This window comes from Peromyscus eremicus, chromosome 10 (genome assembly GCF_949786415.1).
Source record: "Peromyscus eremicus chromosome 10, PerEre_H2_v1, whole genome shotgun sequence".
In the NCBI taxonomy this organism is placed as follows: domain Eukaryota; kingdom Metazoa; phylum Chordata; class Mammalia; order Rodentia; family Cricetidae; genus Peromyscus; species Peromyscus eremicus.
Genome location: NC_081426.1, coordinates 65,341,910 through 65,355,350, shown reverse-complemented (window position 1 = coordinate 65,355,350; position 13,441 = coordinate 65,341,910). Strand labels below are relative to the sequence as shown.

Below are 13,441 nucleotides of genomic sequence, written 5' to 3'. Positions count from 1 at the left end.
CAAAACAAAACAAAACAAAACAACAACAACAAAAAAAAAAGAGCTGCTGTGTTAATTATAACTTATTACTCCTAGGAGCTATTTTTCTAATGGCAAAAGAAGACAGTAGAAGAAAAGTTTGTTGTTATGGGATAGATATTACTTTAACTAGGCAAAAATGTGTTATATTTGTTTATGATGCATTTGTTTAACGATGTAAAGATGTGTTAATTTGTTTATGCTTCATCTGTTTATATAAAGATGTGTTGCTAGTTCACCTTGCCTGCCTAAGGCACCTGATTCGTTTAATAAAAAGCTGAAGAGCCAATAGCTAGGCAATAGAGGAATGGGCGGGGCTGAATAGGTGGGGCTGGATAGGCTGGGCTGGTAGGCAGAGAGAATAAGTAGGAGGAAGAGAGAGAGAATGAGGGGAGAGAGAAAGAGAGGCCAGGCAGGCAGCCGCCAGCCAGCAGACACAGACTAGGACATACAGAGTCAAAGAAAGATTAAGGCAAAACACAGACGAAGAAAAACAGGTCAAAATAAGTTATAAGAGCCAGTGGAACAAGCATAAGCTAAGGCCGAGCACTCATAACTGATAATAAGTATCCGTGTCATGATTTGGGGGTCCAAAGAAAGCTTGGTGGTCCAAGAAAGCTTGCTGCAGTTTGTGTTCTGCTTTCAACCAAGACCAGGTTTTATTTTCACTTGGAAACAACCCTGGTTGTTTTCTGGAACTGGAAGAAGATAGGTAATGCCTGCTCTCCCACTCTGAAAACAGAGTGCAATCTCCCAGGAGGAAACAGGGAAGAAGCCCTACACACACCTTCACCGAGAGGTGGTTTCCAGGCCCCAGCAAAGGAAAGGGAAAGGCAATCAGAGCCCAAGGGGTTTCCGGAGTTGGAGAAAACAGTCTGGAGGCCAAACAGGAAAAAGGAGCTGAGAAGTCTCCAGAACCATCTCCTCCAGTCTATGGCCACATACTTCTCAGTGTGCACATCAGTCTCCAGAAGGATCTACAGGAACTACGAAGTGGAAACTGAGCTGGCAGAGGCCTGAAGATGGTGTGTGCGTGTTTCCACAGCCAGCGTGGGAAGAGCTCTCGCTAGGCACTGAGAAGGCCCAAGTCACTGCCAGGACAATGGCTGCTCTGGACCACCCTTTCAAAGCACACGCTGATTACGAGGAGAGAGGCAAGGAAAGGCACACCCAGCAACCAACACAGAACTCACATCATGCTCCGAGGCAAGTACTGGGGCAGTAGCTAACCTCCATAGCAAGAGCCACAACTAAGAGGACCTTGCCCAACACAGTACCCAGAAACCAAGACACTGGAAGGAACAGATAAAGTTGTCAAGCATTTCTAATAAACATACTCTAGATGTCTGAGAGGGTACTGTCCCAGAGAAGAGAAAAACGGAAGGCATTTTAAAAAAAAAAATGGTACTTCTGAAATTAAAGTCTCTGCAATGAAAGATGTTAACAGGAGATCAGACAATGTAAAAGAAAGGATTAATAATGGAAAACACAGCAATAAAACTTTAAAATGAGCAGAATGTGCTATCTGTGGCCTGTGAAACAGTATCAAGAAATATAACAAACATTTTGTAGTTGAAGAAAGAGACAGAACATAAAACATAAACATCTAAAAAATTTTACTGTTTAATATAAACTATGAACCCACAGATTCAAAAAGCCCAACAAATCCCAATCAGAATAATAACCAGGAGAGTCATGTCGGGAGCAGCATGGTCTACTTGCTAGAAAGCCAAGAAAAGAGAAAAACTATTCCAGTAAACAGACATTATGCTCAAAAAATAAAGATGGGAATGACATCAGATACTACAGAGCTGGAGATGACAGGAAGACATCACAGGGAGGGCAAAGTGTCAGCCCCAGTCTGTACCCAGAGAAGCATCATTGCAAAATTGAAGGCCAAGCCAAACTCTCAACGAAACCAGCAGCAGCAGCAGCAGCAGCAGCTCTATCCTGAAAGGACTGTTAAGGAAGTTTTGTTTGCCAAAAGGAAAATGGTACTAAAGATTGGTCTGCATAAGAGGAAAGAACTCGGAAGCAGCATCGACCTGGGTACCTTTTGAGCAGACATACTTGCCTGTTTAAACAAAATGACAGGAAGACTCGAAGCGTGAGTCAAACGTACAAAGTATGGCAGGTAGCATGAGAGTGCATCTTTGTCAAGGTTCTCACACGTTTACATATGTGTAACACTGAAGACCGCAAACCTTTAAAACACTAAGGCAAGACCTGGGGTGAGCAGCGGAAATAATACAATAGAGATATGGGTAACAAAGCATGGGAGAAGTGAGCCTCACAGCAAACAGAAAACCCCACCTCAGTCCTAAAGGGGGCATGGAAAGAGGACGAGGTAGAACAATGACAATCTTTTTCTTTTGAGGGACAAGTCAGACAGACAGGGGGGTTACTTTAGTAACATTCACATCAGATGCAGCATCAGCATCTTTAAAACATGCCCTGCCACACCACACGCACATCATCTTTCAGAAACCCACTCTCAATATAAAGAAGCCAGCAGGTTAAAGGAAGGGAAAGAACTGGCATTGCCATGTAGATCATAACCAAAGAACGCTGGATGGGCTGCATTCCTCACGAAGGAAGTCGAAACTAACGAACAGGCACACTTTATAAGCCAAGTGATCAGTTCCTGCAGGACGCAGGACATAACAATATGTCTAAACCTAACATCAGAGCTCCAAAATATATGGGTGAGGGAAGACGAGGTGACAGAGTGAGTTAGAAATGAGGAATTCAACATTCTAAACAGAGGGCAGTCAGTGAGGACCTGAACACCAATCAACCAAACTGACCCTGCGGTCACCAGGCAACAGTGACATGTGTGACAAACACTGTCAGAGCAGACCACATACTGGACCACATCCTAAACAGACAATACACTTCTCTACCCAACAGAATTAAACTCGGGATCCATAAGATGAAGATTAGCTGGGAACCCCAAATACTTGAAAAATTATCAACGTATTCAAAAAGAAATCCCAAAGGAGCGGGCTGAGACAGGAGGTTATGAGTTGCTGGGCTACGTAGCAAGAACCCACTAAACAGAACCCAGAAATATCCTAACTGAATGCAGGCGAGATGCAGCTTCCCAAAACTTGTAGGATACAGCTAAACAAAAATAAAGGCTTGTTAACAAGTTCAGCTTAGTGTCTATTCAGGCTGAACTGAACAGCTTTGGTAATTAACTGATAAAATATTTTCTTTTTATTAAAATAGAAAAGGGGAAATATGGTGGTACTTTATTTGTACTGAAATGTGATTTTAATTGTATGTTATAAATAAAGTTGCCCAGGGGTCAGAGCTATTAGAGCCATAGCAAGAGCGTGGCGGTGGTGGCGCACGCCTTTAATCCCAGCACTGGTAGACAGAGCTAGGTAGATCTCTGTGTGTTCAAGGATACAGCCAACATTGGAGACACATGCCTTTAATCTCAATACCATAGAGGACCTGCAGGGCTGTACATATAGGCAGTGACGAGGCAGTCACGTGTTTGGGTTTACAACCAATGAGAAGGCAGAACAGCTAGACTATATAAAGACACACACACAGGAAGTAGGTCCCTTTTGGAGAGCTCTCGGCTGAAAGCAGAAAGGGTAAAGCTCTTAGCTCTGACCTCTTGGCTTTTCTGAATCGGCTCTGTGTTTCTTATTTAATAAGACGGTTGGTTACATCTACAGTTGTTATTCATCATTATATAAAAAGGAAACATTCACCAGTATCTATTGAGATGTTCCTTAAAGGCAAAGAACTCTACTGAACGCACATAAAATTCAGTCCTCAATCTACCGGGAGCATGAAGAGCCTGTACCCAAACCCCAATGTCACACTGGGGCTGTGTAAGCGACTGTGGCACAAATCCTGCAGGACACACTGAGCCAGGAGGCTGCAAGTGGCTGGGTCCATGGCCTGGAGATGGACAGAAATATGGGCATGCAAACAGGGCTCCAGGGAACAGCTCACCATGAGCAGAAGCAGAAAGTGGACAGGTTGAAAGGTCAGGCATCAGGCCAGCAAGCCACAGAGACATCACGAGGTGATGGGGACATGATTATATGGACCTGGAGGAAGCCACAGATTCAAGTCCTCTGTTAAGTCCTCTGTTTCAGTGTGATCTACTGTCTGTTAGCAACATGACAGAGGACAATTTTCTCTACTTCCCTCTGACCCACCTCCTGTATAAGGAGGATAAAACATCTGGCTGCCATGGGGGCAACTGCATCATCCACATCAGGATGCACATGCTAATGTAAATGTGGTGAGAGGTGGACTGGAGGCACCAAGAAAGAGGAGACCCAGGGAGCTCCTGCAAGGTGGGCCACAGTGACGGATCCAGAATGGGTGAAGTCAGGAAAAGCAAATGAGATCTGACTCTACAACAGAGGGCAGCTAAGAGAATTCTGACACCTAAGCAGGAACCAGAAAGAGCTGATCTGGGGGCAGAAAGCTAGGATATGCCAGAAGAGACCTAGACATGTACGATAAAAATCCAGGGGAGTCGGGCAGTGGTGGCGCACACCTTTAATCCCAGCACTCCAGAAGCAGAGGCAGGCGGATCTTTGTGAGTTCAAGGCTAGCCTGGCAGAGCAAGTTCCAGGGCAGTCAAGGCTACATAGAGAAACCCTGTCTCAAAAACCCAAAAGAGCGGGGGAAATTATGTAATGAACTATTTAACCTAGAAACTAGTACCTATTCTGGAAGTACCTAGCCTCTACCTCCAAATAAATTACATGAATGCCATTCCATCAAACATTACATGTGCATCTCATCTCTTCATTTGTACCATCAGTTGATTCCATGCACACAGTGACTTCATTAGATTGCAATCATCAGTATGACATGAATTAAGGCTCCACATAGCACTACTAATGGACCACTGCCCATGAATTATAACTCACCGTGGAATACATTTTTGGTGCTAAACTTATAGAACCAAAGAGTAAAGACAGAGAAGGGAAGAACCATTCCTCCCTCTACATAAATAAATAAATAAATAAATAAATAAATAAATAAATAAATAAATAAGAAATATTAAAAAATGTACCAACCGAAGTCTAGCCACCTGAACCCAACAAACATACAAACACAGAGAAAACACTAATCTGGAATAAAACATAATTACAAGGGCTGTGGCCGGGTCTCCAGGAACACACCATCAACTAGTCCTTTGGAATTCCGCACCTAAGGTGAGCAGGCTTTCAATCACCCCCAGGGAATCCCTGTCACAAACTTGGACTTGAATCGCTAAAGCAACCAACAGGAAATCAGCCTTGGTTTGAGTTCACATTCTTTCCAAATACAGTAGCAGTTTCCAAGTGAGACTGGACTAGGTATGATCAGTACTCCAGTCCCTGGAGGGGTGAAGGTCTCTTGTGTGAGAATGGACATCACGTGGTGCTCCTCTACAACTTACTCCTAAGCCAGTCACAGAGCTGGGGAACGGCAGCCACTGCAGCTTCAGCTAACACACACCTTTGCCCAGAACCAGTTTTTCAAAGCATTAGAAACGCTAGCTCGTGCCCTGGGAGTAACTTTTCAAGGTCTCTGCTCTGGTGTAAAAAGCAAGTCTCCAAAGGCAATAAACGAAGGGTGGAGGGGGGCATCTGGACAGGCTCAGAGAACTCACCCGTGCAAAGTCAAAGGCGTATCTGTAAATGAGCTTAAAGTTTGTTGTGTCGTTTAATAATGATCTTAAGTAATCCAAAGTCGCTCTGAGTTTTTCTGTTGTGTCACATCTAGGAAACAGAATAAAGGTAAATTACAACCTGAGTGGGTGTTGGTTGGTTTGTTTAAACTGGAGCAGTATAAAACCAAAAGAATCAAAAGCCAGAAGCTGGACTGTGTCCATCATGACCAGCCGCTTTCTGCACTTTTTAATAAACGATAAAGGCATACAAAAGCAGATACACAGCAACCAAGCACACACTCACACACACACCCCTACACATCACATTTATGCTCCTCTCACATGCATGTGCCACCTGAAAGCTTCAATGACACTTCCCATCAATCCTCATGCCATCTCGGTGTCCTGCCAATGTTTCTCAGCTAGCAAGCACACAGACCTGTACCATCTCCAGCTGCTCGGCAAAGTGCCTTCGTGGTTGCTTTAGAGACCATTCCAGCTGTCTTGGCAGAGTGTCACTCTGTCAGGTAATTCCCACAGCTGCACATGTTGCTGATGGGAACATGGCATTGTGTCCTCATGTCCTTCAGGGAATAGCACGAGGAGGCTTGCCATATCAAGCTGTTCTCTATTGCTGAAATTTATCTGTATGGCAGGGGGGGTGGGGGGGTGGGGGGGTACACACCAGATTCTCCACTTACTGTTTATTTGTATGTTCATGTACGTGTGTGTGTGCACGTGCAGGCCAGAGGTCAGCTTCAGGCGCCATTTCTCAGTGCTGCCCAGCTTGTTTTTTTGAGACAGGGTCTCTCAATGGCAATCTACTGAGTAAGCTAGAATGGCTGGCCAGTGAGCCCCCAGGGTCTTCATGTCCCCCATGCTGGGATTTACAAGCGCATGTCACTATGCCTGGCTTTTTATATGGGGTCTGAGGATCAAACTCAGACCTTCCTAATGTTATGGGCAGCAAATCAACGGAGCCTTCCCCCAGCCCCAGGGTGTCCATTTAAAAGTACTTCCCTAGCTTTGAAATACAAATGGCCTGTGTGACGACACCTCAAGACTGTCACTACCCAGTTCATCGTCTTTTTCAACTCGCTGTTTCCTGATGCCTCAACATCCCCAGAAGTAGGCTGTAAATCAACCCCCAGATCAGCCGTACCACAGTAGTGACACAGTGACATTCAGGTCCGTCAGTGGCGGGAGCCCTCATGCCTTCCACTGGGGGGAGGGCAGCCACTCCAAGTGCCACCCCTGTGTTCTACCCAGCCTCCGTCATCTCACATGGCTCCCCCAGTGCAGCACATGCCACTCAACACCCCGACTCATCCACGCACAGCAGTTTTTGAGGCGCTCTGGACACCACCACCCTCTCTGTGGACGCAGCGGACTGTTTCTTTTAATTCAGCACGTTCCAGCTGCTGCTGTCTTTATTCTCTGCGACGCACAAACTGTCCCAGTTTGGGCACTGGGTCCTTGAACCTGTCAGCCTCCTTCTGACAGGTCCCCACCAATCTCTGAGCATTTCTTTCCTCGCTCTCCGGCACAGAATGTTCTGGCCCCCACTTTGTTCTTTCTCTGCTCCAGACTTGAAACCAGCTGTTTCTCCAGGGAGCCCTGACGATGACAATGTGGCTTTACCAGTAAGCGACAGTGTTTACTTTTGATAAGGAAGCACCCTAATGAGTTATTTTTACAAATTAACTTTCAGTTTACAACATGTAAGGCTTAACGAGAAGAACCAGGCCAACAAGATGACTGGCGGGGGTGGGGGTGGGGGTGGGGGAGTGGTGGACCACTTGTTGCACAAATCTGGTGACCCAAGTTCTAGCTCTAGAACTCACTTAACAGTACCAAGGATTGACTCCTCTGACCTTGTAACGTGTTACATTGGTGAACTGTCCTGTGCAGTTTGAACTCATTGAGAAGCTGACTCTGGAAGAGGGGCCGACTGTCCTCCAGTCCCAGCTCAGCCCCGACTCAAACACACATGTCAAGTGTCATGCCTGTCAGGGGATGGGCTGCCCACCCCCAAATGTGACAGGGATTAAGGAGAATAACAGAACATCCCAAGTATAAAAACCAAGGTGCCCTTAAAAGCTGCTTGAAGGCAAAGCATTTCCTTCTGACAGGGGTTACCCTATACCGTTTACCCTATAATATAAAGGTATCTAAAGCGAGTGAAAGGAGGTGGTGAGGGAGAGAAGCTAGAAGGGGGAGGGGTGACCCCAGCTGACTGCCTCAACTTCTCCAGTCTGTTTCCAGCAGATCTGATGATGTCTCTATTTGCTCTTTTACTTGGAAGGCCCCCGGAGGGGGACACTGTTCTGCCTGGACCATTAGCTGATGCCTTAGTGGAGCTTCCCAGCCAATCCTGCCAGATTGCTGCAAGACCCAGGGGACTCCTCTGCCTGGGAGTCTGTCTATCAGGAATTCCGCAGACTGCTTTAAAAGGGTTTCCCCAGTCAAGTCCAATGGATGGTTTGCACACTCAATTTGCTGGTGTTTGTTACTTAACTATAAATTTCTTCTTTTACTTTCATTTCCTATGATATACTTAATAAGCTCCCTCATTCTAAACCAAAGGAATGGCGACCACAGCTCATTCTCCTGACCATCCAGAATAGACCTCTGCATGCAGTTAGTTACCCATGTGCCTACACACTCCATCTCACTTTCTCCAGCAACATTAAAGCTGGTCGTGGCTGACTGTGGCTCCTTGTGCTTCTCTGCAGAGCTTTTATTTATTTGCTAGAATAGATAATATATAATCTATTATATCAAACAAGTGCTTATTGTATAAACTAAAATATGGTTCAAAATATAGCACACTACTTTGTTTTTAGTAAAATCTGCAAAAGCTCCTTTTTGGTGGCCAAGTACAAATACAAGCAAGTCCTGTATCTCTCTATTAAAATAAACTGTCTAGAATCCCCAAACTAGAGTATTTATTGTTCAAGAACAGAACCATCTAGAATGCCCTGTACTACTTCTTCTTGATGTTGAAAAATAAAAGATTAAAATTAGATTATTTTAGAAGTGAGAAAAAAGTTTCTTCAAGGGACTAACATGAAAGCTGAGAAATACTCAAGACCTAGACAAGTGTTTTGGAGAAGTAGGAAGGTCCTCCAGATGCCAGGAACAGCATGTGCAAAGGACCAGTGGCAAACAGAACGTGGCAAGTCCTAAAGCTAGAACACACTGTGGCTGAGAAGATAAACAGAGGGAACGTGGGCATGGAGAGAAAGGAGGAGGAGGAGGAGGAGGAGGAGGAGGAGGAGGAGGAGGAAGAGGAGGAGGAGGAGGAGGATCAGACCTTTAAGTCTCCCATGGTCCCCTGGGAAAGGTTTCATATTGCATCCTACAAACAACACAGGTACCTCCCACTAAGGGAGAGATCAGGCTTGCACCCTCGACAGCTCTTGGAATCTCTGAAAAGAGCGTGGGGAAGGAAGAGTCGAGATGCTGAGAGTCTAACTGTAGTCCTAGTGTCGGAACCAAATGAGGTTGGCAAAGACCAGGAAAACACCCAAGACAGCGTGGGGTAGGTATGGCTGGGATGCAGGAGTGGCAGCTGGCTTAGATGGCATTAGGTGTACTACTGCAGAACCAAGAGCCTATTAAAGAAAAAATTAATAGTGTTAATAATGGTGGCGGCTTACAGAGGAGGAAGCCAGCCCATTCAAACACGTGTAAGGCCAAGTTCCTGCTCTTCACTGGAAAGGAAAGCCAAGGGCCAGATTGAGATGAGCTATTTAGTTTAGTCCCAGCCGATTGATAGTTTTCACATATTCAGGCGCAGGAACCAGACAGCGAGAGCTGCTACAAGAAAACGAAGTGACCCTGGGTGCTAGGCAGAGAGCAGCATGTGAGACCCAAACACAGGATCTGTGCCCGGCCTGGCGTGACCTTTGCACCCCTAACGAAAGATGCCCCTGTGCTTGAAAGATACCTGGAACTTCTCCAATTGTGAGAAATGAGCAAATCTCGGATTTTAAATGAGGTCAACTATCAAATGCACATACAAGATTCCACCTCATGGATCCATTAGGGTACATCTGTCACAGGGGCTCTTCCCCACAAACTCAGAACGGGGCCACCAAGGAGACAGGGCTCGCCCGGCTGGGAACAACAGGTTGCCATCTAGTGGCCATTCAACAAGGACCCTTTCAGAGGACAAGGTTACGCAGCTAAGGGACAGTGAAGACACAGGTCTGGAATGCTCAACCCAGCGGGCTCTCTGGAAAGTGGCCGTATTCCCACCTCAACTGTATACACAGGATAAAAGTCACAACATTCAGTGAGTGAAACACACTCCTAAGTACAGATCGCTTTCTCCACAGCCCCTCAAAACCTGCATCCCTTCACTTAGTCCAAGCTATTTTTCCATCATAGTTTTACACAAAACGGCTACCGTTCTGACCCTTCCCTTCCCCAAGCTCAAGGAGCTTCTAGATCTAACACAGCTCCCACAAGGGGTAATAACCTACTCAAGAGCCCGCCCGCCATTTTTACCAAGGTACCCCCTACAGTCCTGGGTCTCCCCCCTCCCTTCCCACTCATACAGGCCACCAATCTGTACCCTGAAATCTTAACTCCCAAAGCAATGGTATTAAAATGTGGGATATCCTGCCTGGTGGATGGCCTCACACCCAGGCACACAGGGGAGAATTAATTAGATTCAGAGGTTATTAGTAACAAAAAAAAAAGTAAAAAGGGAGGATGTGAAGTTAGGAGGGAGGCAGGGTGAGAGGTACCAGGAGATATGATCAAACTATACTGTAAAATGGGTTCGTAAGATTTTGAACAAGCCGGGCGGTGGTGGCGCACGCCTTTAATCCCAGCACTCGGGAGGCAGAGCCAGGCGGATCTCTGTGAGTTCGAGGCCAGCCTGGGCTACCAAGTGAGTCCCAGGAAAGGCGCAAAGCTACACAGAGAAACCCTGTCTCGAAAAACCAAAAAAAAAAAAAAAAAAAAAAAAAAAGATTTTGAACAAGTAAATAAAAATATTATTGGAGGTGACTGAGTCATGAAGGCAAAGCCTTTATGAATGGGACTAATGTTCTTAACAAAGCAGCCTAAAGAAGCCTGTTTGTCCTAACCACCACGTGAGCACACAGCCATGAGGCACCCCCTGACTAGCCAAATCCAAGCTGTCGCCAGGTGCCAAAGCTGCTGGAGCCTCGGCTTCAGGCTTCCCTCCAGAACTGTAAGAAATAACATTCTGTTGTTTATAAGCAACTTGGTCTCCGGTACTTTGCTATAGCAATTTAAATGCAGTAAAATGGGTATCATTGCACATAAATACAGGTTTGTATTTTATATATACATATATATATGTGAGTTCCAACTTGAATCTAAAGCATTTCACGGGATAAATTTAATAAAATGAAAATGACCAGCTGGGCATTTAATCCCAAGTATTCAGGAGGCAGAGGCAGGTGGATTTCTGAGAGTTCGAGACCAGCCTGGTCTACAGAGCTAGTTCTTGGACAGTCAGGGCTGTACAAAGAAATCCTGTCTCAAAAAAACAAACGAAGGAAGGATGGATGAATGGAAGGGAGGAAGGGAAGAAGGGGAGGGAGGGAGGGAGGGAGGGAGGGAGGGAGGGAGGGAGGGAGGGTGGAAATGACCAAAACCAGGGGGAGAAATCTCAAACAGATCTCTAAACAGAACTCTAAAACAGAAGACAAGTAACAGATAAAAAGACAGACCACTTTCCACAAGTAAGTCCTCCTGAGTTTTCCTGGGGACTTGGTAACTGCATCTTCCAAACAGGTCTTAGTTGATTCAGCTAGCAGAGTGACTGTATTAGTTCTGAAGTGTTATTTCTAAGTCCTGCCCCTAATGGACTTTGTCTTGGTGACAGTTACCTTCGCTGTCAACCTGGTTGTATTCAGAATCAACCAGGAAGCATAACTTTCAGTGCCCGTGAAGGTTTCTCCACCAGACTGACTCAGAGACGAACCCCACCCAGCCCACGTGCTGGGGTCCGGAACTGAACCAGAAGGAAGAAGTGCCTGGCAGTGTGGGTCAACGCCTCTGGATGGGTTTATGGAGGAATGTGGAAGAGTTTAAAGCCACAGGTTAGCCAAGTCCTAGAATGTCATAAGCAGACCTTAATGGGCAATGCTGGCCCAAAGTGTAGGAGACCAGAGTGTCAACAGAACGGCATACAGGAAAGTCTGTGCTCGCCAGCTCTTGGGGAGAGGGGCACAGAAAGCTTTGGGAACTGGACTGGAGACAATCATCTTAGATTTGCCAAGGAAATATCCTAAAAACCAGAGTGAGGTTGAATTCAAAAGTGAGGGTCTATTTTGTCTAAGAGAGGAAAACTTCAAGACTAGTGTAATGCTCTGTTGTGGCATAGTTATTGTTCACTGCATTTACCCACATTTACAGTCAAAAGAGCAGGAAGAAAGAGTGTGAATTTGGCTAGAGCTGGAGACAAATGAGCCAGGATGGTCAGACAGGGGCTTGAACTCTGTTAACGCCGGGGTGAACCAGAAGCAAGGCAGGACTATACAATCTCGAAGCTCACCACCCCAGTGACATATTTCCTCCAGCAAGGCCATACCTCCTAAATGTCCCTTAACAGTGCCACCAGCTTGGGGACCAAGTATTCAAATACCCAGGCTGTGGGGTGCATTCTCATTCTCTCGTCAGTTGATAGCAATGACAGAGCCGTGGTCCTCACCCTTCCTGACGCTGTGACCCTTTAATATGGTCCCTCATGTGTGGTGACCCAACCACAGAATTATTTCCATTGCTACTTCATAACTGTAATTTTGCTGCTGTTATGAATCATAGTATAAACAGCTGTGTTTTCCAATGGTCTCAGATGACTCTTGTGAAAGGGGCATTTGACCTGTTCCCCTAAAGGGGCTGTGACCCACAGGTTGAAAACACTGAGACAGGATCTTGATCTTGTTCATGGGTTTTCTTTGCCCAGGATATGGTACTCAGCATATTGTGTCATTCAAATGTTTCCTAATATAGTTAGGCTGCATAGGAAGGTTCTTAAAAACTTGAAATTATAGTAATTCTGTCCTAAATGATTAACTCCATCTTGGATAAGGACACCAGTCTCCAAATTTTACAACACACACACACACACACACACACACACACACACACACACACACACACGAGAGAGAGAGAGAGAGAGAGAGAGAGAGAGAGAGAGAGAGAGAGAGAGAGAGAGAGAGAAGATTCCTCCACTTTTATAGTGGGTCATGCATATCACTGCACCCTGAATTTCTTAATTAGGTCATACCTGCCTTCAAGAACCCACCTGTCGCCACCAACTGCACCACATCACAGAACAGAACTTACAACTAAGACCTTCATGGGCTCTTTGATCCCTTAGAATGGAGACACAAGCCTCTTTCAGAAAGTATAGCATTCAAACACACGGGCAAGGCTTGGCATGAATGAGAAATGTTGTGAAGAGAAAAGTCTGAGAGGCCCCGAGACTACATACCAAAGGGCATCATGCCCTCTAAGTACAAATGAGACTGGACCTGGAGGACGGTGTCTGCCTCTGAAGCCTTGAGTCTTGACATGGCCATGCATTGGTGTCACAAGGACACTTCACTCTTTTCAGGAGGCAGTAAGGAGAAGCCGCAGAGAAAATGATGAGTCAGCAGGCTTCAGACGCCTAAGGCCATGCTCTCCACCACAACAGACACCATCACACAGGGGTTCGGGGCCACCACCCCAAAACTGTAGTGCACACAGACAAGGAAAGTGTGTTTGTAAAGGATGGCAACTTTGGCCTCACAG

General features: G+C 45.8%; 1 protein-coding gene across 12 annotated transcripts in view; it reads right to left on the bottom strand.

The window, feature by feature from the left end:
- Positions 1-13,441, bottom strand: part of Dcun1d4 (defective in cullin neddylation 1 domain containing 4) — a 95,518-nt gene that overhangs the window by 20,181 nt on the left and 61,896 nt on the right. For all 12 annotated transcript variants that reach the window (XM_059275991.1, XM_059275997.1, XM_059275994.1 and 9 more), the window contains one exon: positions 5,657-5,765. In XM_059275991.1, coding sequence (XP_059131974.1) covers positions 5,657-5,765 — 109 coding nt within the window. The remainder of the gene's footprint in view (positions 1-5,656; positions 5,766-13,441) is intronic.